The sequence below is a fragment of the Solanum pennellii genome, chromosome 1 (genome assembly GCF_001406875.1).
Source record: "Solanum pennellii chromosome 1, SPENNV200".
Taxonomy (NCBI): Eukaryota; Viridiplantae; Streptophyta; class Magnoliopsida; order Solanales; family Solanaceae; genus Solanum; species Solanum pennellii.
In genome coordinates this window covers 90,357,573-90,383,813 of record NC_028637.1, presented here as the reverse complement: position 1 = coordinate 90,383,813, position 26,241 = coordinate 90,357,573, and the positions used below count along the sequence as shown (strand labels likewise).

At 32.0% G+C, this 26,241-nt stretch overlaps 4 protein-coding genes across 5 annotated transcripts; 2 read left to right on the top strand and 2 right to left on the bottom strand.

Annotated features, from left to right (window-relative positions):
- The first annotated feature begins 1,468 nt into the window (after nt 1-1,468).
- Nucleotides 1,469-2,619, top strand: LOC107029140 (AT-hook motif nuclear-localized protein 23-like). Its single transcript, XM_015230478.1, has one exon. The coding sequence runs from the start codon at nt 1,691-1,693 to the stop codon at nt 2,486-2,488; it is 798 nt and encodes a 265-aa protein (XP_015085964.1). The 5' UTR covers nt 1,469-1,690; the 3' UTR covers nt 2,489-2,619.
- A 2,388-nt stretch (nt 2,620-5,007) lies between these two features.
- LOC114075613 (late embryogenesis abundant protein 6-like) lies at nt 5,008-6,569 on the bottom strand. Its single transcript, XM_027914047.1, has 2 exons — nt 6,420-6,569; nt 5,008-5,520 (listed from the first exon to the last, which is right to left on the bottom strand). The coding sequence occupies exons 1-2, from the start codon at nt 6,495-6,497 to the stop codon at nt 5,284-5,286; spliced, it is 315 nt and encodes a 104-aa protein (XP_027769848.1). The 5' UTR covers nt 6,498-6,569; the 3' UTR covers nt 5,008-5,283.
- Nucleotides 6,570-8,710: 2,141 nt separating this feature from the next.
- On the bottom strand, nt 8,711-12,519 carry LOC107007789 (uric acid degradation bifunctional protein TTL). Of its 2 annotated transcripts, none has more exons than XM_015206575.2 (6): nt 12,235-12,519; nt 12,072-12,163; nt 11,233-11,290; nt 10,957-11,058; nt 9,639-9,798; nt 8,711-9,294 (listed from the first exon to the last, which is right to left on the bottom strand). In XM_015206575.2, the coding sequence occupies exons 1-6, from the start codon at nt 12,370-12,372 to the stop codon at nt 8,840-8,842; spliced, it is 1,005 nt and encodes a 334-aa protein (XP_015062061.1). In that variant the 5' UTR covers nt 12,373-12,519; the 3' UTR covers nt 8,711-8,839. The 2 variants fall into 2 exon arrangements, with proteins under 2 accessions (XP_015062061.1, XP_015062052.1); XM_015206566.2 differs by having other exon boundaries at nt 8,711-9,297; nt 12,235-12,518.
- Nucleotides 12,520-13,263: 744 nt separating this feature from the next.
- On the top strand, nt 13,264-23,528 carry LOC107008553 (3-hydroxyisobutyryl-CoA hydrolase 1-like). The gene is made up of 14 exons (XM_015207640.2): nt 13,264-13,397; nt 13,587-13,667; nt 15,702-15,770; nt 17,096-17,159; nt 18,298-18,377; nt 18,462-18,545; nt 18,903-18,987; nt 19,805-19,890; nt 20,845-20,966; nt 21,189-21,249; nt 21,375-21,473; nt 22,789-22,890; nt 22,961-23,002; nt 23,082-23,528. Exons 1-14 carry the CDS (start codon nt 13,359-13,361, stop codon nt 23,217-23,219), a joined length of 1,152 nt encoding a protein of 383 aa, XP_015063126.1. The 5' UTR covers nt 13,264-13,358; the 3' UTR covers nt 23,220-23,528.
- Nucleotides 23,529-26,241: the final 2,713 nt, after the last annotated feature.

Here is a 26,241-nt window from a genome sequence, read left to right as displayed (position 1 = left end):
GATAAGCATGAAATGTTACTTTATAAATTTTGTTTTTCTTACTTTTATTAAAGGAATCATTAGCTCATTTTTGAGAAACTTATTTTATTACGAAAAGTTTTTTTCTAAAAAGTTTAACCAATAAACTATGAAAGGATTGAAAAATAAGAAATTTTATCAGAAATATTCAAATTTTAATATATAAACACAAATCACCATTCTACTATATACGCAAATCAAAACTACAATATTCAAATAAATACAAACTTCAATAATCAATTCAAAATCAAAATATTCAACTCAAAAACTGCAGTATTCAAATAAGAAACTATCAATATATTTTCTACTAAATACTCAATTCAAAACTACAATATTATTTACTTTTAATTGTCGTGATTTCTTTTTTTAAAGTCAAATTATAAAACTTTGATTAACATTTATGATTCATTTTTCATCGTTTGATACGTAAAAATTGCAACTTATAGTACTTTTCGTATAACTCTTGAATATTTAAATATTTTTTGTTTAAAATATCGAATTAATATTATCTTATTTAACTTTAAAAATTAATCAAGTTGACTTTCAAAAACCGCAATATAACAATTAAAAATGGACGAAAAGTAATAATAAATAATTTCTAGAAATTACTCCAGGTAGTTCACTTCTTAAATGACTAGACATAGTTGAAGCAAACTTTGTAACCAGAGAAAAGATAAACTACAGTGTGTAAAAATATATTATATATAATAAAGAGAGAAAAGAAATAAATCAATATTATATACGTTATGTTATTACATAGTATTTTTCATAGGATATATGGCGTAGATTTTCTTGTTTTAATTAATTTTGTTAACGTCCTAGCCAGTCTAAGTGGAAAATCCAAAACTTTTCCCTCCCATTACCTTAATTTTCTAGTTTTAATAGGAAGAATGATTGCCTATATAATATAAATACGACCATTCACAGGGTTGAAATGCAAAAATGAACTTTTTTTTTTAATTAAAAGGACACTACTAAGTACTCTAATATATTTTTTAAACTCATAGTCAGAGGTTTCTGAATATCATACATTAGATAATAGATTTATCATTATGACATATCAAATAAAAGTTATGATAGAGTAATAAATATTTTTTTATTTTTAAATAATAATTTTAGATTTAGATTTTTTAAATTTTGTTAAAACACACTTTATCTCTCGACATAAGACTTTTTAACATAAAATTTAAATTTAATTGAACGCTAATAAAAATACAGGAATCATATCATCATGACATGTTTTATTTCTCTCACATGAAAGAAGTATTCTCTTAATTAATTAACCTATCTTTTGTTGTTTCCTTTTCCTCCTTTATTATTTTATATTCTTACAGAAAGCAACAATATTTAATTATTTAATCGTTATTCCTACCCCCACCCCCACCCAATACCCTTTCATTAAACTATTTGCTATATTTTAAGGCCTTAATATGTACTATACTTTGTCACTTTCTCTTTCATCTCCATTTCTTCTCTGTATTCTCCACTCAGTTTTCTCTCTTTACTTTTCTATTCGTTCCTAGGGTTTGAAATTTCTTGTGTTTTTTTTTAATATATACATATTTTCTTACTCATGCTCATTAATTAATTTCCCTTATTATTAATCATATATCATAGTTTATTATACCTTAGTTTTCTGTTCACTACTTTTGTTATTGTTATTGTTATCGTTATGGCTGGTTTGGACTTAGGTTCCGCTTCTCATCATCGTTTTCTCCCTCATCATCTCCACGATCCTCAAGATGATGAAATCAATCGTAACAACACTCAGTTTTCCGATGATGACAACAACAACAACAACGATAACAATAACAACAATAGCCCCGGGGTAGCACGTAGACCTAGAGGTCGCCCCGCGGGATCCAAAAATAAGCCTAAGCCTCCCGTGATAATAACACGGGAGAGCGCTAACGCGCTCCGCGCGCATATTTTAGAAGTGAGTAGCGGACATGATGTCTTTGAATCAGTTGCTACTTATGCGAGAAAGAGACAAAGAGGAATTTGTATACTGAGCGGGAGCGGTACGGTGAATAACGTCACCATACGGCAGCCACAGGCTGCCGGTTCTGTGGTGACGTTACACGGAAGATTCGAGATATTATCTTTATCCGGATCTTTCCTACCACCACCCGCTCCCCCTGGGGCCACCAGCTTAACGATTTATTTAGCTGGTGGTCAAGGTCAAGTTGTTGGTGGAAACGTTGTGGGTGCGCTAATTGCATCAGGACCGGTTATTGTTATTGCTTCATCATTTACTAATGTTGCTTATGAGAGATTGCCTTTGGATGAAGAAAATGAGTCAATTCAGATGCAGCAACAAGGACAAAGTGGTAATTTTGCTGATCCATCTAATATTGGATTACCTTTTCTTAATTTGCCATTAAACATGCCAAATGGTGGTCAACTACAATTGGAAACTGGAGGAGGTGAAGGATGGAATGGAAACACAACAAACAGGCCACAATATTAGGTCAGGTTTTATTGAGAAATTAATTTTCTACTTTTTTTTTTCTTAAAAAAAAAAGAAAATCTCTCAATGGATCAATATTATCATTTTGTACATTATTAAGCTTGGTTTAATTTTCTAGCTACTTTGACTCATGTTTTGAAATTTTTAAGTTTTGTGAAAGAAAAAAAAATCCTTCTTCAATTCCTTCTTTGTTGTTGTGTGCTTTTTTTTTTTTTTTTGGTACTTCTGTTAATTAGAAATGTTTTCTTGTTTTTTTGAGAGTTAATTTATTTATTTATTTTCAAACTAATAAGTCTGATGTGACTATTTCCTTTTAGCAACTTGTTCATTCATGAAATAATAAGATATATAATTAATCTATGCTTTTGGTTATTATTAAAGTGGGGATTAAAATAAGTTGTTGGTTATATCAATAATAATAATTTAGGTTCTCTCAACCTTATCTCAAATGGCTGACCAACACCATCTCCTTTAATTTCTCAATCCAACATATATAAATACTTTCAAATCTAGTGGTATTATATGAAATTAATATGTATAAAGAAAATTAAACATTTCATAGAAACAAGTGAACTTTATCATAGTTAGATACCATTTTTTTTTTAAAATTTTGCGGTTATTAAGAGACTAACTAAACTATAGTGGTTTAATTTCATGAAGACATTGATCATGTGATTATCTTAAAGTCCTCTACTTTACTTTTTTTTTTCCAGGCTAATAAAATAATATAATCAGAGCAAAGAATCAGTTCTTTCTTGTAGTATAATTCAACTTGGCTTTTTATTTGAAAATGTCTCTAGGTTGAGACTAGAAAAAATATGAAGAACTCAATCATATAAACTGCTTGGATAAAAGATCCAAAAAATTAATTAGACTTCATAGTCAATTAGCCTTGTGTAGTTCATTAGTTGAAAAATTAATTAGACTTCATAGTCAATTAGCTTTATGTAGTTCCCCATCAGAAGATATGATAGTAGAAACAAAGGTTTTTCCATCGTGAATGAGTAAGAAATTTGTGCGATAGAATATATGTTTTTTCTAATCTTTTTTCGCCTCACCAAACTAGTTCACTGAAAAAGAAATACATGGTGAGAAGCACATTTACACTGATATAGAGGCCGAAAACTTCTATATTTTCACACATAAAAATGTTACTATTTTTTCTTTTTCTCACCAATCTAATCAAAATATCTTTAGGAGAGTAACCATATTGCATTTTTTTTCACTAGAAGAACTGCTAAATGTGCTATCTTACTTGAGTATATTTGTACTCCCTTCCCACTTACTTGCTTTGTGAAAATAATTTATACTTTGATCATCAAATCTTGGAAGGAGTAAGTACAATTATTATTAAGTACAAGTTTCTAAACAATGGGTATGAATGAAGTAGGAAGAACATTAAAACCCTTCGCAATGATTCAGTTTTTTGGGTTTGAAACTTCTATAATGGAGGTCTCATGTTCGAAATCCATTCTGTCTTCTGGATCGAACTCGTTTCACCGCATTTTTTTAGTGCGAGTTACATCCTATATGATTTGCAAGCTATATTGCATATGAGCAGGGGATTTTATCCTGTGTGTACCCAAAAGATAGTAACCATATATTTCCCTAAGAACATTAAATGCAGTCATTACACAATCATAATTAAGAATATCATTAAAGGATCTACTAGAATTGTCAAGTCTAGACAAAACATTACAAGTACTAGTTGCATATTGGTTTTAGTAGAACTTGTCCCAGATTTATTTTATCAAAATAACATGTAGCTTGATTGGAAACTTCATTAGCCAAAATGTATTTTATATCCTCCACTTTTATCTTATGAATTACTTTAATAGTGCAAGATTGTTTTCTTGCCAATCTTTTTCTATTTTATTTTTTAAATTAAACTAAAGGATTGACCATTATTATATAGACCTGAATACAACAAAATTAGTTTTTAGTAACAATAAATATATACATTAACAAAGAGAGGTAAAACCATTATCTGCATTAGTTAATTGTCATTAGATTGGTTGTCGCGATAATCTTTTTAGGGATATTTCCAAAGAGGTTAACTGTCACTAAAAATATATTTAATGATATATAATTAAGTTATTGTCGTTAATAAATTACGGCTAGTAGATTAGCAGTCCCCGGTCTGTATATTAACAACCAAAAAGTGATTAATTATAAAAACAAAACTTACATCTCTTTTTGGTTATCTATTTTTATTAGTATATATAAAATCAGAGTCACAACATAGCCACTTGTAAACATTGCTCTAGACAACTGCAATTTTTTTATATTTAGTTTTTAAACATGAAAAAAAATATTTAATACAATTTAAGGAAGTTTGTTTTGGAAAGTATAATCCATTAAATTTCAGAACATTTTACGTGTATTTTACATTTGTAGTGCTAATGTAATTTCACAATTAGAGACTCACTCGAGTAACGAAGTTTCAAACAAAAATATAATCAAATTTTAGTTAATTCACAATTTGAACTTGTGGTGTTTAACAATGCAATATAAAAAGATATAACCAAATTAAATTGAAATCTATAACCAAATCAAAAGTTGTTTCACTTATTCTTCTATTATATAACAAATAAAAAAAATTAACCAAGCTAGAGGCATCAAATTACCTAGTACAAAAACACAAGAGCTACGCAATCATCACAAGGGGTTTATCTGAATATACTTCGTTAGAAAATTACATAATATATATCAGGTATTGATTTTTCTTAGTTTATTTATTTATAATTTGAATCCCCCTTACTGAAATTTCTGGCTTCGCCGTTAAAAAATAAGGTCTAAAGTAGATTGTTTGTTGGTCCTGTACCAGCATTATTGAGGTTAGGGTTGGTGAAGCTAGAAGCATAAGGGTCTAAGGTTCCTCCTGCTGGTTGATCATGAACATACTTTTCTTCTTCATTTGCAATCTTCTCTGCTGCTTTGTTGACATGTAAATCCATGGCTGCTTCTGCCTCTCTTGCCAATCTTACTTCACGTGCTACTTCTACTCTTGTCTTTGCCAACTCCTTCTCTGCCTATATATTATCATTTTTCGATATAAGTTATATATACTAACAATATAAATTGAATTTGTTAATTTATCATTAGTTTAGTCTATTAGAGTGTGTACAGTTGAACGTGTGATTTTTTCAAATCCAGGCTACAAATTAGTTTATACTAATTGTTAGGTAGGGTCGAATGAGGGCATCTTTGATGAAAAATTACATTATTTATATATGATTAGATTTTATTTTTTGTTGTGCATATATAATGAACGTCTATATTGCTCAGACAGGAATCATACAACATTTTTGAAGCGTCGAAGCAAAATAAGAAATTGCATCTAGTTAATTTGATATCTTGAATATCAAAATTAGCCTTTGAACTATATCTAACAAAATAAGAAATAAGCCGATACAAAAATTAGCCTTTATCATATCTTGATTATCAAAATTGCATCTAGCTAGCTAATTTCAATAATACTTTTCTACAAATATTACAATATTAATAATTTTTATTTTTATTACTTTGGAAAAAGTACTACTTTTTTTGCTTTCCAAAAATATGACAAAAACCACTATATATGGTGTGCTACTTGTAATTTTTTAACAGAAATATATTCGAACTTTGATCGAAATATATTTGAACTTTAATTGAAATTGTTGTTACTATACCAAATTTTATGGATGACCTTTTACCTCTGCACTATTTAATAGTGTATTTTAAAGGAATATATGTGCCACGTGGACATCATAAATAGTAATGTGTCCATGTGAGCACATATATATCTTTAATATATACTTTTAAAAAGTGCACGAATAAAAGGTCATTCATAAAGTTTGTTATCGTTACAAAAATTCCGATCAAAGTTGAAGCATTTTTCAGACCTTTTTTCCTTTTTAACCTTAAAATTTTTGTATGATATAATTCTTACTTTTTCCTCCTCTTTAGCTTCAGCTTTGGCCTTGCGCATTGCGCTCATATCATTAAACTTGTCCTTGATAGCCTGCATTTTTGTTTTCTAAAATACTTCACAAAGGACTAATTAATTATATAAAAATATATACACTTTAAATAGTTTTGAATTTTGATTTTGGACTAAAAATATTTATAGGTTTGTTTGTAACTATAATAATTAGACAAAGGTCACAAACTATTCTTCCTATTCCGCTAAAAGAGATCTTGTTTTTCTCAATACAAATGGTCACAAATTAATCCAAATTTGTTTTGAGTTTTTGCTTCTATTTCAACGGGTCTTTGTCTTAAACCAATGGTAAGTTGGTGGTTTGTATTTGACTAATTGATTTTTTTTTTTTAAAAAAAAATTCTTTCACCAAATTAAGATTTTTTGTTTAGCAAGATGGATACCTATTATAATAAAATCAAAATTAAATAGCAGAGTTTGTAAAAAAAAAAAATCAACCTCAACAAATAAAAACTTAAATTCATGATAAATATCTCTCCCATTAATTAACAATAATAATAAGTGATGTCTCACGAAGCATTAAAATGAACAAGATAATGATTGAATTAATTAGATACTATCATGTACAAAAAAATATTAGGATGAATAGTCGATGATTTGAGTTGTTTACACAGCAGACCACAAATTTTGTTTTTGAAAATAATAATTATTATTAGTTAAATGATTATGTGGAAAAAAAAAACTCATAATTCATAGTATATTACATATAAGGGTAATAAATCATAAATTCATTAAAATTCCATAAATAAACTTGAAAAGTAAACAAACTCTAATTACAAGTAATTTCTACTGCTCTCTCCAAGCAAAGTACTATAAGAAACAAATATAAAAATTAAAAAATCATCTAAAGTAATAATTTTTTTTTCAAAAAAAATTAGCAAACTCAAACTTATTTGAGACTGAGAAGCAATTGTTGTAGTCGAGTTGTGAATGCATGCATCTTCTTTCTTTAGACTTGCGATTTGTCATCGGACTCATTATTATTATTATTATCATCATTATTATTATTATTTGCTTCAGAATTTTTCTTTCTGCGGTCCTCGTGGATCCAAGTAAGAATAACAAAACCCACTATTAATATGAGAATAACAATACTAATCCCTTTAAGGTATGGAGTTAAGTGGTGAAACAAATTATTAGCATCCGAAGCTTGATGATTTTCATCTTGGTAAGTGATATTAGTAATATTATTTCCAGGATTCGACATATCAAATTTTTACTAAGAAGAAAAAGTATATGTTGCGTAAATGGTGCAATGAGGGTCGAATGTACCTAGACCTTTATTTATAGGTGTCATCTGACTCTTATTCATGGAAAGAATTTTGAAAAAAAAAAAAGTAGGGAAGTAGGGAGGATTTATTTAGTATATTTACTTTATTAATTATGAATCATTCTCCTTTTTTTGGTTATGAAAGAAAAAAAAACGTAATTTTCCTTATTTTTCAAGATTTATTGAAAATAACTTCGAAGAGCAAAACTAAACAAAGGGAAGGAAAAAAAGAGAAAAAAACCTTATATGAAGTAGAAAAAATACATGCTAATTGTTCCTTATTCATATAATTGCCTCGAGGTTTATGGAAATTAGGCGCAAAGAGTTCTAAAATTGGAAGAGAAGAACGAAAAGAACCATAAATAGAGTGGAAAAGAAGAACAATATAATAATTTCTTTCGGCAAACGATACTTTATGTTTTTGCGAGGGAAGTATTTGAAAACATCTCTAGATTTGGTGTGAATTATTAAATTCATTATCAAACTATTGACAACCTTAAAAACACATTTTCTCTTGAATAACTGAACTTTAATACACCCTTGTTTTGATAACATGAGTCAAATACACCTCTAAATTCTTGCCAAGTTTAAGCGTGTTTACGAAACTTCTTTCAAAGGAGACGAATCTGATAATTTGCGGCAAGGTCAAGGGTGTTTTCAATATTACTCTTTATTTTTATTGGAGTGGTCTACATTACGTTGCCACATTCTTGAAGTAACAACAAATTATGTAAACCAGGTTTAAAGAGTTTTAAATGAGGTAATAAATAAGCTCACAGAAGCAGCCAAAAGTACAATGCATTTAGAACTTGTTATTTTGTGTTGAATATCTTGGAACCAAGAAAAATGACATGAAGAAATAACCGGGATGTTATAATTTGGTAAAAATTTGTTTGTTATTTTTTAAAGCCTTTTGGGAAGATGAGAAATCTTAGTATTTGCAATATAATTGACTATGTCAAGCTTAATATTGAAATAGAAACTGATGGAAGAAATACATTTCAAGACAAAGCAAAGGGTAAGTGATTCATTCCACCAAATAATAGTACAGTATTATTCCTTGTGAAAATATTCAACTCTCACCAGCCACTTGACCAATCTAGCTACCTCGATAGGTCGAGAGTGAGAATGGTGAAAGCAGCAGAGGAACATGAAAATGATCCCATTTCTGGGATTCTTTGATCTCAAACACAAAAGAGACATAAGGGAAAAATCCATCGGGATTATACTTACCGGTGTTGAAACTTATCCTGTATATACCTGGGACCAAAGCTTCAACCATATTCATCAACTGACCACTTCGGCCATCTTTGTCCGTTGCTGAAGACCCTAGTAATATCCAGCCATCAATATAAGTGTCGCCAAATTGTGGTCTTGCTTGGTTGTCTTTCCACATCTCCAGTCGTACTTCAATGCCATTCGCTGGACATCCACGGCTAGTGTCCAGAACATGGGTTGTGATGGGCGGGCGAGTTCTATTTGGAATAAGAGCAGGTTTTGCTCCAGCAGCTCCAGAAGCAGCAGTCAAATGTGCTCCAATAATGTTCACACGATCTTCTACAATTTAAGGATCAATGGAAAATATAAGATATAGTACTGAACTGCAGATAGAGCTTATAATTTCAGATACATCAAATATTTGTTGGATTTTAGAAATAGTTAGCATCACCGTCTTTTTTGAGAAAAAAGGTCAAGGGGCTATGTGACTCTCAAAAGTCGTCTTTTGTATCGAAGTGTTGAAAGAATTTCTACACAACTACTGTAAAGCAAAATCAGTATAGTGGAGAATGAGGAGCAACTTCTCAAACTCATTTTGAGATCAAAACAATGAATTGCATAAAAACAGAAAAACAAACAAAGCTAATAAATGTTCAAGATAAATAAAAAGATGGAATCACCTTCTGCTTTTGTCGCAATATTAGTTGTAGACAAGGGTTTAATTGCCGGAGCAGTATCTGCTTTGTCTGAGAAGAGCTTGGAAAGGCGTAATTCAGTTATTTTCATTTGCTCCTGGGCTGCAATCTCAAACTCAATTATTGGTCTGTTCTGGTATCGTATCTACAAGAGGTAAAGTTGAAACGGCATGTCGGTCAATCTTTAAGTGAAAAAACAGAAAACAAGTTTATTTCACCACTGTCCCGGTAGATAAAGTAATACAAATGGTTGGACTATAGTTATTATTTGTTCACGTATATTATCAAAAAGATCACGAATGGACCCATAGTCTGCTCAAGAACTGAACTGCCATAAGATTCCCGTCAGAGTATCCGAACAAACAGAGATATGAGGAGCAATTTCCATTTCAATGGGCATTGCTAGGTGGAGCTTTACACGAGTCAGGTTTATCACACGGTAAAAGTTTATGAGGCCGAGAGAGCAGCAGAAAACGGCTTTAAGTTAATGTAGTAGCTTCTTCCAATGAATACAAATCCTACAATGAAATTCAGGAAATGGTTGGACTGTATTTATGATTTGTTCACGTATATTATCAAAAAGATCACGAATGGACCCATAATCTGCTCAAAAACTGAACTGCCATAAGATTCCTGTCAGAGTATCCTAACAAACAGAGATATGAGGAGCAATTTCTATTTCAATGGACATTGCTAGGTGGAGCTTTACACAAGTCCGGTTTATCACACGGTAACAGTTTATGAGGCCAAGATAGCAGCAGAAAAGGGGTTTAAGTTAATGGTAAATGTATTGGTGCACATTCAACCCCATAACCTTAATATGTTTGGCCGATTAGAATTAGATGGAGAATTCTATTCAGATTTTCCACTATCTTTTCCTACAGCTCACAACTGACTTACAAAGATCACCCCTTTATGATTCAAGAAGGCAGAGGACAGATTTGCATTCTCACATCAATTGTAGTCCTATTCTATATCTCAATGAACTGTGAGCAACACGGGATCACGCTTTAATGGTTTCTAAAAAATGTTGAAAGGATGCAAGATATCAGACTTGAGAGAGAAGGTTCATAAAATACAGCTCAAAATGAAAGTCTGTCTTGACTCTTGACATCAGGGGGACTGGAATATAAGAGTGAGCAATTGCTCTAAATACTCCAATGGAATTTTTGGAACTCAAATGATACGTTCCCCAAAGATAAAAGTATTTACTCTCAAAATATAAGACTATAACATGTCCAATTATAGCTGAGGTTACTTAAAAAATATAGGATCATTGTACTTTCAAACAGAAAGACTTTACCTTCAACTCTGCAAGTATCTCAGGGGTACTTCTCCCTGAAGCACATATCAAGAAGACAAAGCCAAACTTCTCCCTATAGCGAGCATTCCACTCGAGTAGTTCCTGCAAGATCAATTATCAAGCAAACTCTCAACGTTGAATGCACAAAGTAAAAAGTTGGCCTACTTGTACACGGAATTTAATCAATTGTCCCAATCAATAAACAAAAAGGGTCAAAATACTATTTTGCATTTGATTTATAGATTTCTTAATGCATATATCCTTAGATCAAGATACCTGTAACGTCAACTCAGTAGCAGTGGACAGAGCTGTTGACTGCTCTCCCTTGCTCCACCTGCAAGAGGAGACATTAAAGTTTACCTTCCGGTCTGACAAAGCATTAGCAGATAAATGAGAGAAGATATGTAAACCTTGTAGGTCTGTGGGCGAGAGGGTGGAGATAGGGAAGCCACAGGATAGAACAACAGCACTAAAAAGTTCTCTCAAAGCACATTAATCTACCAATGCAAACATACAGCACAGAGTCGCAGAGATACAAATCTTAAAATCGACGTGCGGCTATACAAGAGTAGACAAGATATAAAAACTATCACGTCTAACAGAAATTCCAAATAGCACATATAAAAGAACTTGAAGATTGCCCAAAAGAAGCCACAATAGCACTATTTATTCAATTTTCTTGTGATAATCCATGCAACACCATGTAATTTCAAGATTTTAAATTCTAGTTGTACATAGCCTCAAGCACAACTTTAAATATACTGAAGTCCGTATTCAGAATTCTTGAATTTATTCCCTATATCTTAGACACTTTGAATGTCTCTATACTACAATGGTATGCATTAACAACTATGAGATTTGTCTTTTCATACCTAACACCAGCAAGCCAACATTTGAACTTCAAAAACCAAAAAAAAACACCAACTTTATCACGACCACAACTTACCTTCTTGCCAAAAAAGTAGCAAAATTTAATCAAACTGTTAAAAGCAAAACTTCAAAAAACAAATACTGGGCATAAGCAATTCATTGTCCAAAATCAAAAAACCTAAAACTTCCACACAATTAACGAAAAAAGGGTTTAAAAAAACTTATAGGTAGAGAGAGAATTGTACTGGGCAAAAGTAGGGCTTTTGTGATCCCGAGAAGGGTTTTGACCAATTTGTGGATGAGCAGCAAAAGCTTCAAGCCATCCATTAACATCAACCTGACAAGGATCAATAAATCAACATCTGTAAAACTGAAAGGGTAAAAACAATTGGGTACTGATCAAATTACCTTGTTGAACCAGATGTTTCTGGCAGCATGGATGGCATCTTGATGAGTAGAAAAGGGGCCAGCTGCTACCATTTCCTTAGCGAATTTGGTGCTCCCACAGCATGCTAAGAAATCTTTTTCATCAAACACTGATCCCATTTTCTGCAAATTTTCAGATTAATTAGCAGCACACAACACTTTCTCAGGATTCCAAATTGGGTTTTGACAAGAAACTGCCAGGATGATGAAATGGAATCTCCCCTTGTTTAAAGATTTTTATTTTTATATATAAGAAAATTTACTATTTAACTTTTAAGTGATATTGATTATCAGTAGTTTGATTTTAAGGATTATCCATTTGTCTTATTTTTATATATATAAAAAAAAAGTTAACATCCGGTGTTTATATTAAGACAATGCAAAAAAATATTATCACGTAATTTAAAAAAATAAAATAAACTATAATTTAAATACATGACATGCATATTGATTTAGTGTGAACACTAGGTGCAAGTATCCAATTTCAATAAGTTTTACCCATCAGTTATTAATTAGTAATTGTTAATAATTTAATTATCATATTCATAATTTTCTTTTAAAAATAAAAATCATATGAAAACGATAAATTAAGTGACAAAGTATGATCGTATGAAAAATAAAATAAAAAGAACCATATAGCTCAAGGAAATCATAAACAGGAGCTTCATTAATTCGACTTCTTTATATTAAAATGTATTTAAAATGCAATAAAAAACTATAAAAGAAAATTTGGAAGAATGCAATAAAAGGTTTATTTAAAAAGAAACTAAAAGATGGATCATGGGAAAAATTAAGAAAGAGATTTTCTTCTTTTTAATTCATGAAGGAGATAATATATTACTAAAATTGTGAAATTAAAATAACTTTTAGTATCAAATATATAACGTATTTAGTATACAAATTATGATTAATGATTTGCTTTGATTAGTAAATCTTAATCATTAAATTTAATTATATCAACAAGATTTTGTGAAAAAATGAATAGAAGAAGGATCCGAGTCAATCCAAACGGGCGGGTCGTCAGTAAATGGACGAAATTAGCCCCATCGCTGCAGCAATAAATTTGCTAGTCAGTGTTCAAATTCCCAAAAAAGCTGAAAACCACCATGGCTCAAAGCTCCTCTAACAATGGCGGAACCGATCAGGTGCACTCTTATTCTTCTCTCATAACTCAACTTATACTCTTCAACTTGTTATACTAATCAATTTATTTGATGATTCTCATTTTGCCAAATTTATTTTTTCCCTTTGCCTCTCTAAATTGCAACCTGTTTGCAGGAACTAAGTTATTTTAGGTGATCGATGTTTCTTCATGAATATTTTTTGTTTTTCAGGTTTTGGTGGAGGAGAGAGCAAGTGTTAGAATAATCATATTAAATAGGCCTAAGCAGTTGAATGCACTTTCTTTTCCAATGGTATGACAACTTATCATATTACTAAATATATTTTTCATTTTTCTTCTTGTCATAAAGCCCCAGATTTTGGATGATTTTCATTATTTTCTGCCTTTGCATATTGTTATCTACTTGAATTTTGTAATGTAACTATCCATAGTAGAGATTAGGGGAAGGATTCCTGTAATAAGTGTTATATTTTGTATGGACTCGTTTATAGAGACGCGTAACATGTATCAATGTTCTCAAATATCTTATTGTCTATTGTTTGTGTTTCTTTTAAAAAATTATTTCGAGTTGTTGATTATTGTTTATCTACTTTTAATGATTTATCTTTCCATTAAGTACGATCCGAACTAATTTGTGGTTGAGCGTGATGCCATTGTAGTTTTTGTTGTCTTAGTTTTTCAATTAATGTGTGATCTGCACCGAGTTTCTTTGTTAATGTGTTACTTTCCTGACATAGTTTCTTGATGACAATTATGGAACTCAAGTAAGTGATTTTAAGTGATTCACACTAGTCATTATAAGTTCATTAGTAGAATGAACATCAGTTTACTTGGAATAGTCGAGGTGTGCGCAATTTGGTCCAAACATTCTATTGTAGAAAAATTTAAAAAAGAACATCAATTTACTTGTGTGAACTCTTTGTTATATTTCATTCTGTATGTCACTGTACTGTATCTGTATATGATAATGCTCTACTCAGAATGTCCTTACTCTTTTTGTTAACCGGAGATATATTCCAACTATGTGTTCATATCTATGTATATTCTGGTTTCCTCCCCTTCCTTTAAGTCATTTTGCTCCATGTGGGTCCATGAAATTCGTAACTTATTTTTGGCATTATCTATGTTGAACTGGAAATTCCTTTGCAAAACTGATTTTTAATTTATCATGCATGAATAGTTCTAAACCTATGCTTATTCTTTGGAGTATATAGAGTACTAGCTACTGTTGAAGGTTGATGAGGCATGTGGGGTGCACTTTAAGTTTGGAGGAACGGTGAATTTCCCTTAGTGCTTCCAAGGAAAGCTCAAATTTTTGGCTTCAGCTTGGACATCCCATGAACATTAGCTAGGAGTTAGGCATCCATGCTCGCCTTTCACACCTTAATTAATGGTGAAAGGAAAGCAAAATCAAGATTTGAGTTGATTCCTTTCATGATTACTTTTCCAGTATATCAAAGTAGAGATGTAAAAAAATTTGAGTATACCCAAAAATTCATTATTAGATACTACATTTTTTGTGAAAATATACTACTATCTCCTATTCCGTGAAGTGGATAATTGTTCTTTATTGTGACTATGTTCAACTGCCATGCATAATGAGTCATCTTGTTGGCGGAGTCGTTCCTGCTTGCTGTCTGGAGTCGCTTTTCAATGGAGTCTGAGGAAGCTGGAGGAGTCCGCTTCTGCAAGGACTTCTCCGCAGCCTCTACCTTCCATAAAATAAGAAAGGATCAGAAAACAAAAAGGTCAAATTCTTTAGATACAGAATTTATTTTTGCTATTTTTGATCTTCCTCAAGACAGAATAAATTTGTCTCCTAAAATTTTATTTTCTTTAATGTGTACTTACTTCGTATAGTTGTTAATTTCACCGCTCCTGCGATCTAAAAATAGCATTTTGTTACGGGAAATATACGTAGATACAAAAGGTTCAAGGACTTGTGCTCTATGTCTTACGACTTGCACCTCGCCTTTATGATAGTAAAAGGCCTAGCCTGGCACCTTTTCCTTGGAAATATTGGATATCAAGTACTGTCATGACTTTTGTTAAATACTGGAGAATGTGAAATTTTTGATGGCCTAGCTTTGCACCTTTATGTTGGTTGCTAAAAAGACTAATTTGATATGGATTTGTGTTATTCTATCTTCTCATGCAATCATCCAGAAGAGGTTAATTATATTAAGTTGGTGAGCATTTAGTATTCTAAATCATGCAATATTCGTGTTATATTGAATTAAATTGCTGATCACCTGATGAAATGGATTGAAGTGTGACGACGTGTTATAAGTGAGGAGTGTCCTCTTGAACTTATTTATTTATGCAGATATCTCGGCTGTTGGAACTTTTCCATGCCAGTGAAGGAGATTCAAATGTGAAGATGATAATATTGAAGGTATTCTCACTGGTGGAGGATCTTCTGTGATATTGAACTCGCCTTGATAGCTTAACAGTGGTTATCTTGTGTTTTTTCATATATTTTTTTTTACAAACAACTGATACCTGCTGGCAGGCAGTTTGCATTGATTTTTGAGTTGCGCTGTTCAAATTGTGAACTCTCATATTTTGTTTCTTCATTGAATTTTGTAACGCATCAATCTGTGATTGTGTTTCTCTTAGTTCTTGGTCATTGTAACTTGTGCTGGAAGATTCATTGAGTCGGGAGTTAATGGAAATAAGAATATCATATTTGTCAGAGGAGGTTGGGTTGGGGGGAGGCTAATGGTATTCTGGTTAACCTTATGAAAGTACAAGGTATTTTTCTGGTTGACCTTATTAAAGAAAATGGTATTCTGGCAGTTTCAAAAAGAAAAAGCGAATGGTATTTTGGCTACACCCAATCAAAAACTATTAAGTCTCCTAGAGGGCACTAATAACACTTGAGGGCTAGCCAAAGAGTGATGTATGCTGTTTTATATTTGGTATCAATGAGACCTGCTCCGTGTAAGTGTCTAACTTAGCAGGTTTCAATGAACTTCAGCCTGTTTCCCGACTCTTCTCTTGACACAGTGAAGAAAGCTCATCTTCATGATCAGGTTATATTGCCCCTCTGAAATAAAGCTGACAAAGTGCCTCTCTGCATATCTCACAGTTTCCATATCTGATCAATCTAGTATTCAATGCTACCTACCTTTTTTTTTGAGAAAGGTAACGTTCAATGCTACCTACCTTCTCTTCACCATATGCTAGGATTATGTTACTTGGTAGTAATAATCCAGATTGCTGAAAGTTGGTCACATGGATGTTTTTGTTTGAAAAAAGATCTTGAGAAATACCTCACAACATTTTTCTTGGTGCTGGAAATCAATAATGTTACCCTTTACTGATCCCCAAAGAAAAAGTCTAGAGAGAAGGGAGACTTTTAACCTCCAATTAGCCCTTAATGTTCGGTTGACACGGAGACATGCTTAAATCACTGATTGACATCAGAGAGTTGAGTGAAAGAATTAAGTAGTTAGTTTTGCTTGTAAATCTTTGGAACTTGAGTGAAATAAGATCTAAAATCAGCTTAAGAAGCTTATTGGTTACCCTTAATTAAATTAGTAGAACAGCTGAAAGGAAAAGTATTGGTTTCACTTCTTGTATTGATTTTATGTTTTAATTCTCTTTCACAAGCTTTGCTGGTAGGTTGCACAGTTCTACATGTGACCTTCTACCAGTAAAAATATCTTAACATCAGTCATGGAATGTTACTCCCTTTTCTTGTTTCAATATTTCCAGGGAAATGGAAGGTCTTTCTGTGCTGGTGGTGACGTTACAGCTGTTGTTCGTAATGTTCGCCAAGGTGGGTTGTCTGCTAAATTTTTCATAGCTTGGTAAAGACAATCTTCAATATTTATAGATGATCTTTTTAACTGGATCCATGAAGGTGAATATTTTCTTCCGTAATATGTTAAGATTTTTCCTACTGACTCTTCAATCAAGGCCTGAGGGTGTAAAAAACAAAGAGTGAGTTAGACAAGTAATAGTTGTTGGAATATGCAACAGAGATAATAGCAAATACTTGACCACCTTGAATTTGTGGAATGTGTCATATACAACTCTAGAAACCACAACTGAAAGATATGGACATGTGCGGTGACATTGCATGTTTATACTGCTGCTTGAACTTATGAGATAGGCGTGACTAAATTATTGGCATAGCAATTGACTAGACTTGTCTTGGCAGATAACATGGTGTTGGCATGGAACAGACTGGATAAAGTCTGATGTGTGGGCTTCCACACTAGTGAGTAATTGTTTGCGGTGGCGCTCAAAGTGTGTCTGACATAGGTTCTGATTTTTGACTTATGTGTTTGTCTCGTGGATATGGAGCTACTTTTGAATCAGTTGACTAATTTGATGACTTAATCAACTCATCTATTGAGGCACCAAGTGAACACTTCACTAACTTTGATGGGAAAAAACTTTTCTGATACCAAAATGATCTGAACTTCTATATTTTTTCTCCTTGGCTCTGATTTTGGCACCCTATGCACAAGAGGGAATGCTTCTGTACTGATGTTCAACAATGTACCAAAGTGGCTCTTTATATAGAAGCCTGAAGCTATGTAGGATACAATAACTAATAGATCTTAACTAGTAAATAATTGTCCTCCAGTTAAATGCCGAACACGCAACAGTATTTATGGGATATGATGGATTATTCTCCGAGATGGTATGACAAGTCTTGTCATATTGTATTATATACTGACAGTGTTCCCCCTTCTTGAATTGACCATCTTTTGAAAGCTTACAGTCTTACACTGCTAATTTGTAGAAGAAACAGAACAGACAGAGAAAGTAGTGCACGTGGAAGTATAGCCGTTACAGAACAGTCTAAAATCACATCTAGGATATGCGTGTCGAATGGTGACACACTGAAAAAGTTTGCACATATTTAATCTGTTCTTTTTTTTTTTTTTTGTTATTTATGCTTTCAGGTAACTGGAAACTGGGTGCTGATTATTTCCGTGAAGAATTCACCCTTAACTATTTGATGGGAACATATAGTAAACCCCAGGTTAACTTAGGTTATGTATAATTTTAGTATTTTGATACATTTCCCTGAGGAATTCATTAATCTTATTTGGAATGCCCCTTGAAGGTTTCTATCCTTAATGGAATTGTCATGGGAGGTGGACTTGGTGCTTCTGTACATGGGAGATTTCGAGTTGCAACAGAGAAGTCGGTATTGCATCTTCTTGAGTAATAGATTCAGTTTTTCAATCTTGCTTTCCTTTTGTATTTGACCTTTCCCACATTAATTGACATTTGCTTGAAATGTGTCTCTATATTTTGTGGGGCTTTCTTGCGGAATGAAACAATACCTGACATTCATGTGGAATAGTTTCAGAAAAATTAGAGGAAAACCTTACAGACTCTATTTCTGCATGAGTTTTAGTTGGTAAATATGGGATTGAATTCAGAGTTTATGTTTATCTTGGCGTAATACTTACACTCTTTCAAACTTGATTGGTGTTTGCTATGTATAAACTGGTATCAGAAACTTCATGTCCGCATATTCTCATGTTCTTTTTTCCTGTAGGTTTGTGCTATGCCTGAAACAGCTTTAGGACTCTTTCCTGATGTAGGTGCCTCTTACTTCTATTCGAGGCTTCCAGGATTCTTTGGTAAATCCACTTGTAACAAAGTTCAGATTAATAAAAAACATACTGCTAGATAAAGTTCATTCAAGTTTCATCATGGCGTTATCACTTGTTGTCAGTGTCTGAATTTATGTCACTACATGGTTGCTCAAGCTTGGCTAGTTGGAGTCTATCTTGAGAACTATAATCACCCCCAGCTACTTTGCTTTTAATGCTGCTTCTTTCCAATACGTTTAAAACCAGAAGTGTAAAGAGTTGACAAAGGAAGATTGGTTCCTCCTCCTTCAGAAGGTGGACAAAAGCTTTGTATACATTCCCCTGTGGCAAAGCAGCAGCCATTGTGTTCCTTTGGTGCATCTTCTCTAAAAGTTTCTGAAATTTTTCTACGTTTTATATCTATTTCCACTGTTTGCATTCTTGATCTCGAGCTTTTCTCATTTCAAATAATATTTCACACTCGTAATATGATTACATCTAGGTCAAAGCTTTTTAGGATATCTCTTATATTTTTTCCCTACAACTTCTGTGGGATATTTGCCTGATGTTGGCCTTGGTTTTCACAGTGATTGCTGAATTTGTTCAGGCCATCAGTATTAGGCCTTAGTTTTCATGGTCATTACTGAATGCTTTGTCATTAGAAATGTAAAATAGCCTTTGAATACATGCAAGGCATCTTCTTCTACAAGGATGCTTGAAGAATGTGATTCAATTTTTTTTGCCGTGGTCTTTCGTTGGGGAAGACTAATTCCTGTGTTGTTATGATGCGTGGAGAAATTTTTCGGTACAAATAGTTAAATAACTGTCTTTTTTCCCTCAACTACGTTCTTATAATCTTTGGCAGGGGAATATGCTGGTCTTACTGGTGCTAGGTTGGATGGTGCTGAAATGCTTGCTTGTGGTCTAGCAACTCATTTTGTACCCTCGGAGGTATCCAGCACTTTCTGGCCATTTTGAATTGCTTCTATAACAGATGTTGTAGGACTTCTGTTACTAAAATGTCCAAACTGAATGGTCTATAAAATGGCAAAATTGATATTGGCAGACATGTAATGTAATAACTAATTGCCAGTTCACCGACTGCGGAAGATATTATGCATATGCTGTGATGGTAATCTTCATTTGTTATATAGGTCTCAATTCTCATTGCCTTTTCATTGGTTCTCTTAGGAATTTTAATTTCCCCCACCTATCCAAAAAAGGGAGTCTATTTTCTGCCAATTTTGACCGTGTTTCTCACATTTGGGCGTCCACTTTGGTCCCAATGTAGTCTGGATATAAAAGGTTTCTGAAGGACTGTGGTCAATATTAGACCTCCAGTGGGCCAGGATGTAAACTACAAATTGTTCTACTTAGTTTCTGTGTGGCATCAGCAGGTTCAATAACTTGGTGCCTATAGATTAGTCTCTCATTGTCTCTTTTCTCAACTAATAAGTAGTAGAGCTTTACAGATGTATCATGCAGAGTACAGTATGTAAATATGAAATTCCTTATGTCGATTGGGTACCGAAATATATGGATTCAAAATATTTGGAGAAAAATTATTCGTGTCTTCTAATTACCTTGTCAAACAGTGCCCAAGCTAATCAGGTGTGTTTCGAATCTGGAATTATCAACCCTTTGTGCGATGGCTCTTAAATGAATTTGTGGGATCTTCCTTTAGCCACTGGTCGCCGCCTTATATGCTAGATTGTGGATTTCTGGGTGGTAGACAACCTTTCCTGATGTTTTTTTATACTGAAGTTTGTATTTTTTTTTACATGAATATTTGGCATCACGATTAATCAGTTCGGAGATCTTGATATACATCTCCAGTCAGGTGGCATAACACTCTCCTGTCTCTTATCTAATTTGAATGCTTTCGGATCTTCTTTGTGTTCACAGAGGTTGCCATTTTTAGAACAAGCGCTAGCTAAAGTCAATACGAGTGATCCATATGTTATTTCTACCATCATTAGTCGCTTCTCAGACATACCAAAGTTGAAAGCAGAAAGTCCTTATCACAAGTGAGTTCCTTTAATATCCATGGGTTTTCTTTAAAACTTATTAAAGAGCATGGTATTAATGGTATATAACAGAAATCATTTCTGCTCTATCTTATTAGTTATTTTGCTTTTGTGTTACTTTTCTTCCTGTTGTTGCAAAACTATGTTCACTCTACTTTATATGGCCATTAGAAGTGCAAGACTATGTGCACCTGTTTCAGTTCTCCAATTTTATGTATGTAGGATGAAGATTATTGATCGCTGTTTCTCTCGAAGAACAATCGAAGAAATCATATCTTCTCTAGTAAGTTTAAGAGATGAATGGTTATTTGATGCATTCTTTTGTTCTGTGGTGAAATTACTTTATAAAATGTTGATAAAATAAGTTATCAGAATACTTCATGTGATCGCTGCATGAATCATCAACAGGAAAATGAGGCTTTGAACAAGAAGGATGACTGGATCTCTTCAGCCATCCAATCGCTGAAGAAAGCATCCCCAACGAGTCTTAAAATTTCATTGAGATCAGTAAGTCAAACTCTACTTGGTGATACCATTATGTTGTTACCTATACAAATATATAGTGCCTAGGATCAGTACTGGCCATATGTTTTGGAAGACACAGACTCTGGAATAGTTTTGTATCTTATATGTTGGGCAAAACTGGTTAAAGATCAAATACTCCTCCTTCAACCTTAGTTGCGCGGACTCTTCACTTCGGTACCGCACCCGTGTTGAATTCTCCAAAAACACACTACTTTTGGTGAATGCGTGTTTTTGGAGAATCTGACACGCACCCCTTGATATTTTTGAAGAGTCCAAGCAACATAGCCTTCAACTACAAGTTATGAACTCCACTTCATTTGCCTTGGTACCAAAAAGTGCTCGTTTTCCTGGAGTCCTCAAAAGTAATGAAGTCTTTCAATTTCCTCAGTAAAAGAAAGAAATTGAGTTTAGCTTCTTTATTGTTTCTGTTCAACTGAGTACCTCATAGATGTGAAACGTGTTCCTAGCTACATGATCTGGAAAATGTAATTCCAAACTGAAATAAACTTAGCTATTTTTCTACAGAACTTCCTAATATTTATTTGCGTATGGTCATTCATACGAAAGACAGGAGCAATCTGTATTTCAAGAACTAAGAGAAATTCAAAATGGAACCATTTAGTTTTTGCCGTGTTTTAATGGAGATATGAATGAGCTACTTTAATATTATTTCCTTGAGTGCCGGCATGCTTCTTGCTTTGTTAAGTTAAAATACTTTTGAACAGTTATCAGGTCTCAATTCATGGTACTAAATTTTTGTGATGAAAATGAAATTGACGAAGAATGACCAATGTGAAAAATTCTTTGTTTTATATACGCTTCGGAACAGTTGTTTGGTTATGATCAGGTTAAGAGCTCCCTCCACTAATAGATTGTTAATGATACATCTTTTTACCGCACCACTTCTGCGCAATTGAATTAGAAGTTCTAAAGTATCAAGAAAACTGTTGCTTGCTTGCTTTTACTACTAGCTAATTTGTACAACTTACTAGAAACCCCTCCTCCCAGCCTTTGTGCCTCAGTGTTAGTTTTTTAACTGTTACCTCGGAAAGATCATTTGGATTTTACAGTTGGGATTAAGCTATTATTTATTTTGGATTTTGAAATATGATAGTAGATTAGTATTGCTGTGTTGCAAGTTCTTCAAATTAAATACATCAGGATCTCTTTCTCCACAACCACGTCTTAAAAATGTCTTTCTACAGTCCTATCGCCTTGATTTAGCCAAATATTTTCATTGGGGAGTCCTTGTGTATCTGCAGATTGTTGATATTAGTTTCATTTTTTCTGTTTCCAGATAAGAGAAGGGAGGCTGCAAGGTGTTGGTAGTTGCCTTGTTCGAGAGTATAGAATGGTTTGTCATGTGTTGAGGGGAGAATTTAGCAAGGATTTTTTCGAGGTAGAATATGGTAATCTTTCAGCCACCCATCTTACTGCATTGCAAAACTGACACTTGACTTTTACTGCAGGGATGCAGAGCCTTACTCATCGACAAGGATAAAAATCCTAAGGTGCGTTACATTCATTTGATCATGAATAATCCTGAACTTAGATATTGAAAGCTTGTTTCATTTTTGTGCTCGTTTTCAGTGGGAGCCCTCCAGACTGGAACTAATTAGAGATGATGATGTTGACCGTTACTTCTCCAAGATAGATGATGAAGATTGGGAAGACCTAAAGCTGCCTCCAAGATCAAACTTGCCTCCATATGCAATTGCCAAGCTTTAAAATTGACTGTTGCAATACTCTACAGTATGTTGCTCTCTTTTCACTAGATCATTATGAAGGCCCAATAATCATTATAACTTGCCACATTTATTGGTTAGTGTTGCACCAAATAAATGCACTTCACTCTATTTAATGAAATATCAAAAATCAAGCCTAAGGAAAGATGCATTACTATTACAATACTTGCCAGATAGTTACACATCACCCCATTGAATTGAGATGTCAAAACTCAAGCACAAAGGCTAGATTGTACAATACTTAATAATACTATGAAATTCATAAATGAAGTAGTTAATGAGTTTACCACAATCCTTTTCGTAAAACTTGTGTGTGGGGTGTGGAAACATGTAAGACTCATAAAGGAAAAGAGATATAATTTGACTCTTTTTTTTTTATTATTATTATATACGAAGTATTATTCATGAATATGATCAGTCATACTAAGTTTGGCTTTGAAATTTAGCCTACTTCTGCTGGTTTATCATTGAGAACATCAGTAAATATTGTTGAACCACCCGGGATGGTTGTTACCTATTCTCATATTTATCGGATGAAAAGCGTAACAATCAACTTGGTGTGATCGCTTGCTATTTTATTTTATTTTTTTCTCTTATTTTATCTTTGCTTATTATTCAAAATCATATTTTAATTTTTACTTTATCTTTTTCATAATAGCTCTACCGCATACTCTACTTTTCTAATAAGATTGTCCTTCAAATTACTGACGATACAATATATTCAAATATTATATTCATCAAAACAATACTAACACAATACATTACGAAGACATCCAAACAAAAGTGTAAACTAAGATCATGAGCGAGGATTTGCAAGAAAAGTTAGCACCTAGCATATGTTCTAAAAGACCAAGAAAAGTGGAAATGTGTTTTTCTTGAATACTAGTTGTAGACAGCTTGGAAATGCCTTGTGGCAGAGGTAATTGTGGTCACTCAGTCATGTTCATGTGAAAATTTACTAAAGTATTGTTGTTTTCTGACATAACAAAAGTTTGTAATTTTCTTGCACATTTAAACTATAAATGCAGACTACTTCATTTTTTCCAAAAGTCGGCAACTGTAGTGCACCCTTTTCTTATTTTAAAATTTATTTATGTTGCATCCTTTGACCGAAGACCACTGCAAAAATTTCAAAATATTCCAAAAACCAATGAAATTCATCTTCTTCCTTTTTATTTTTTTTCACATAATTAAGAATATATTGATTTTTTATTTTCAATATTAATCCTTTTTAAAATAAATAGATTTTTATATTAAATAAAAGAACATATTAAATGAGTGTATACTATTTAATTAAGTGCAACTAGTTGGAGAAAAAAAACTCCTCTTGCTCGAATGGGAGAAATGATGATTTCATTAACCCTTTACAAATTACGTATTTTTAGTTTGATGTCCTTTGTATAAGAGATCTTTGTATTTACAAATAACAAGTTATAATTTTTTTTTGCTGTAAAAAAGGCAACAGGTTTCATTTATTCGAAGGGAGGAGGGAAAATTTGTAAATAATGTGTTTAAAGATGAAAAAGTTTTTTCTTTTGTTTTAATTTATTCAATACTTTTCGAATTTTTAAATTTAAATAAATTTATCTTTAATTATAAATTTTTCATATATCTTTTAATTATTTTAAATTGTCTAATTATTGTGACTTGTACAATATTTTACTTAGTCTACAATTATATAAACTTCATTTCAAAAAAAAAATTAAAAATTTCACGCGAAAATTACATTCAAACTTAAATTGTTTAACAGTTAAAAAAAATATATCACATAAATTGAGACATATAAGTATATAATATGAAGCTTTGGTAATAGTTACCACTTAGCATTAACGGATCAAATCTGCGTCACGATTGTGTTAGATCCTGTATATGATATTTGTTACAGGCTTTTAGAAAATCACTTGTTTAATTTTCAGTATCAGTCAAACTTTCATTAATAATTTCAATATAAATATCTTATCAAATTGTTCAGTGGTTGACCTAAGATTCTGTTCCACTTTCTTATTTTTCAAAAGAAAATTTACTCATATTTTAGAAATATGTTTATCTGCATAGCTAATAAAATGATGATTTCTTTTTAAAGAAGTGCTAAATGATCAGAATTTTGTCAGAAAATTTAAAAAATTATAATATTTTTTTATTATAAAATAAACTGATTTTTTTTTATTTTTTAGTAAAAGATATTAAAGCTAAAAGGGTAAAAATATTTTAAAAAGTAAAATTATATAAAAAAAATCTCATTCTGATCAAAAAGATTTTTCCTTTTTTTTAATTGGTATTCGTTACTTACATTAAATTTATAGTTAATTATATTGAATTCGTACAATGTCAAATTTAAAAATAATTTTTGATAATTTTATATTCAGAACTTAAATTACGTCTTGCTGAGCAACCTAACTACTGCACTACATGGTATCAAAAATAATGAGATAGTACTTGTTGGGAAATAAAATAGGAAAGATCGTTTTTGTTGTTTTATTTGAAATGTCATTTTCGAAGAGTTTACTTTGCAACTACTAGTATATATAGCATGCTCATGATTAACCACTTCCTTTCTATATATAATATAATATATAGTAAAAAAAATAAAAATTTGATAGATGTTAATTAAGTTGTTAAACCAATCAATTCACTATACTCTCTATTCTAAATTTAAAAAATGATATTTTTTAATGGAAGTCTTGTTAATTTGACTTGGAGGTTAATCAGTAAAATTAATATATTTCTTAAATTCTATTTTTATATGATCAAATGAGACTAAGAGAATATTACTTGCCCCTTCGATATATTTAATACTAATATTCTCTAACAATAATAGAAAGCAACGATAAAGACTGCAACTTCAGTTTTCTCACTTCATCTTATTAAAAAAATTAAACTAAATAAAGATGAATACGAAAAGTTAAATGATGATGTTATTTTTATTTATTTTTTAATTATTATTATATATATAAGTTGTGCCTTTATTTTCAAATGCATACGTCATATTAGATCATATTTGTAGC

Bases quoted from the DNA above. Each gene is read 5' to 3' on its own strand.
- LOC107029140 (XM_015230478.1), top strand. From the start codon at position 1,691: ATGGCTGGTTTGGACTTAGGTTCCGCTTCTCATCATCGTTTTCTCCCT.
- LOC114075613 (XM_027914047.1), bottom strand. From the start codon at position 6,497: ATGCAGGCTATCAAGGACAAGTTTAATGATATGAGCGCAATGCGCAAG. The intron at 5,521-6,419 runs GTAAGAATTATA...GATAATATATAG, and splicing joins AAGCTAAAGAGGAGGAAAAA to GCAGAGAAGGAGTTGGCAAA.
- LOC107007789 (XM_015206566.2), bottom strand. From the start codon at position 12,372: ATGGGATCAGTGTTTGATGAAAAAGATTTCTTAGCATGCTGTGGGAGC. The intron at 11,291-12,071 runs GTACAATTCTCT...CTCCTCTTGCAG, and splicing joins AAAAGCCCTACTTTTGCCCA to GTGGAGCAAGGGAGAGCAGT. The intron at 11,059-11,232 runs GTATCTTGATCT...TTGATCTTGCAG, and splicing joins CTACTGAGTTGACGTTACAG to GAACTACTCGAGTGGAATGC.
- LOC107008553 (XM_015207640.2), top strand. From the start codon at position 13,359: ATGGCTCAAAGCTCCTCTAACAATGGCGGAACCGATCAG. The intron at 13,398-13,586 runs GTGCACTCTTAT...TTTGTTTTTCAG, and splicing joins ACAATGGCGGAACCGATCAG to GTTTTGGTGGAGGAGAGAGC. The intron at 19,891-20,844 runs GTATCCAGCACT...TTGTGTTCACAG, and splicing joins CTCATTTTGTACCCTCGGAG to AGGTTGCCATTTTTAGAACA.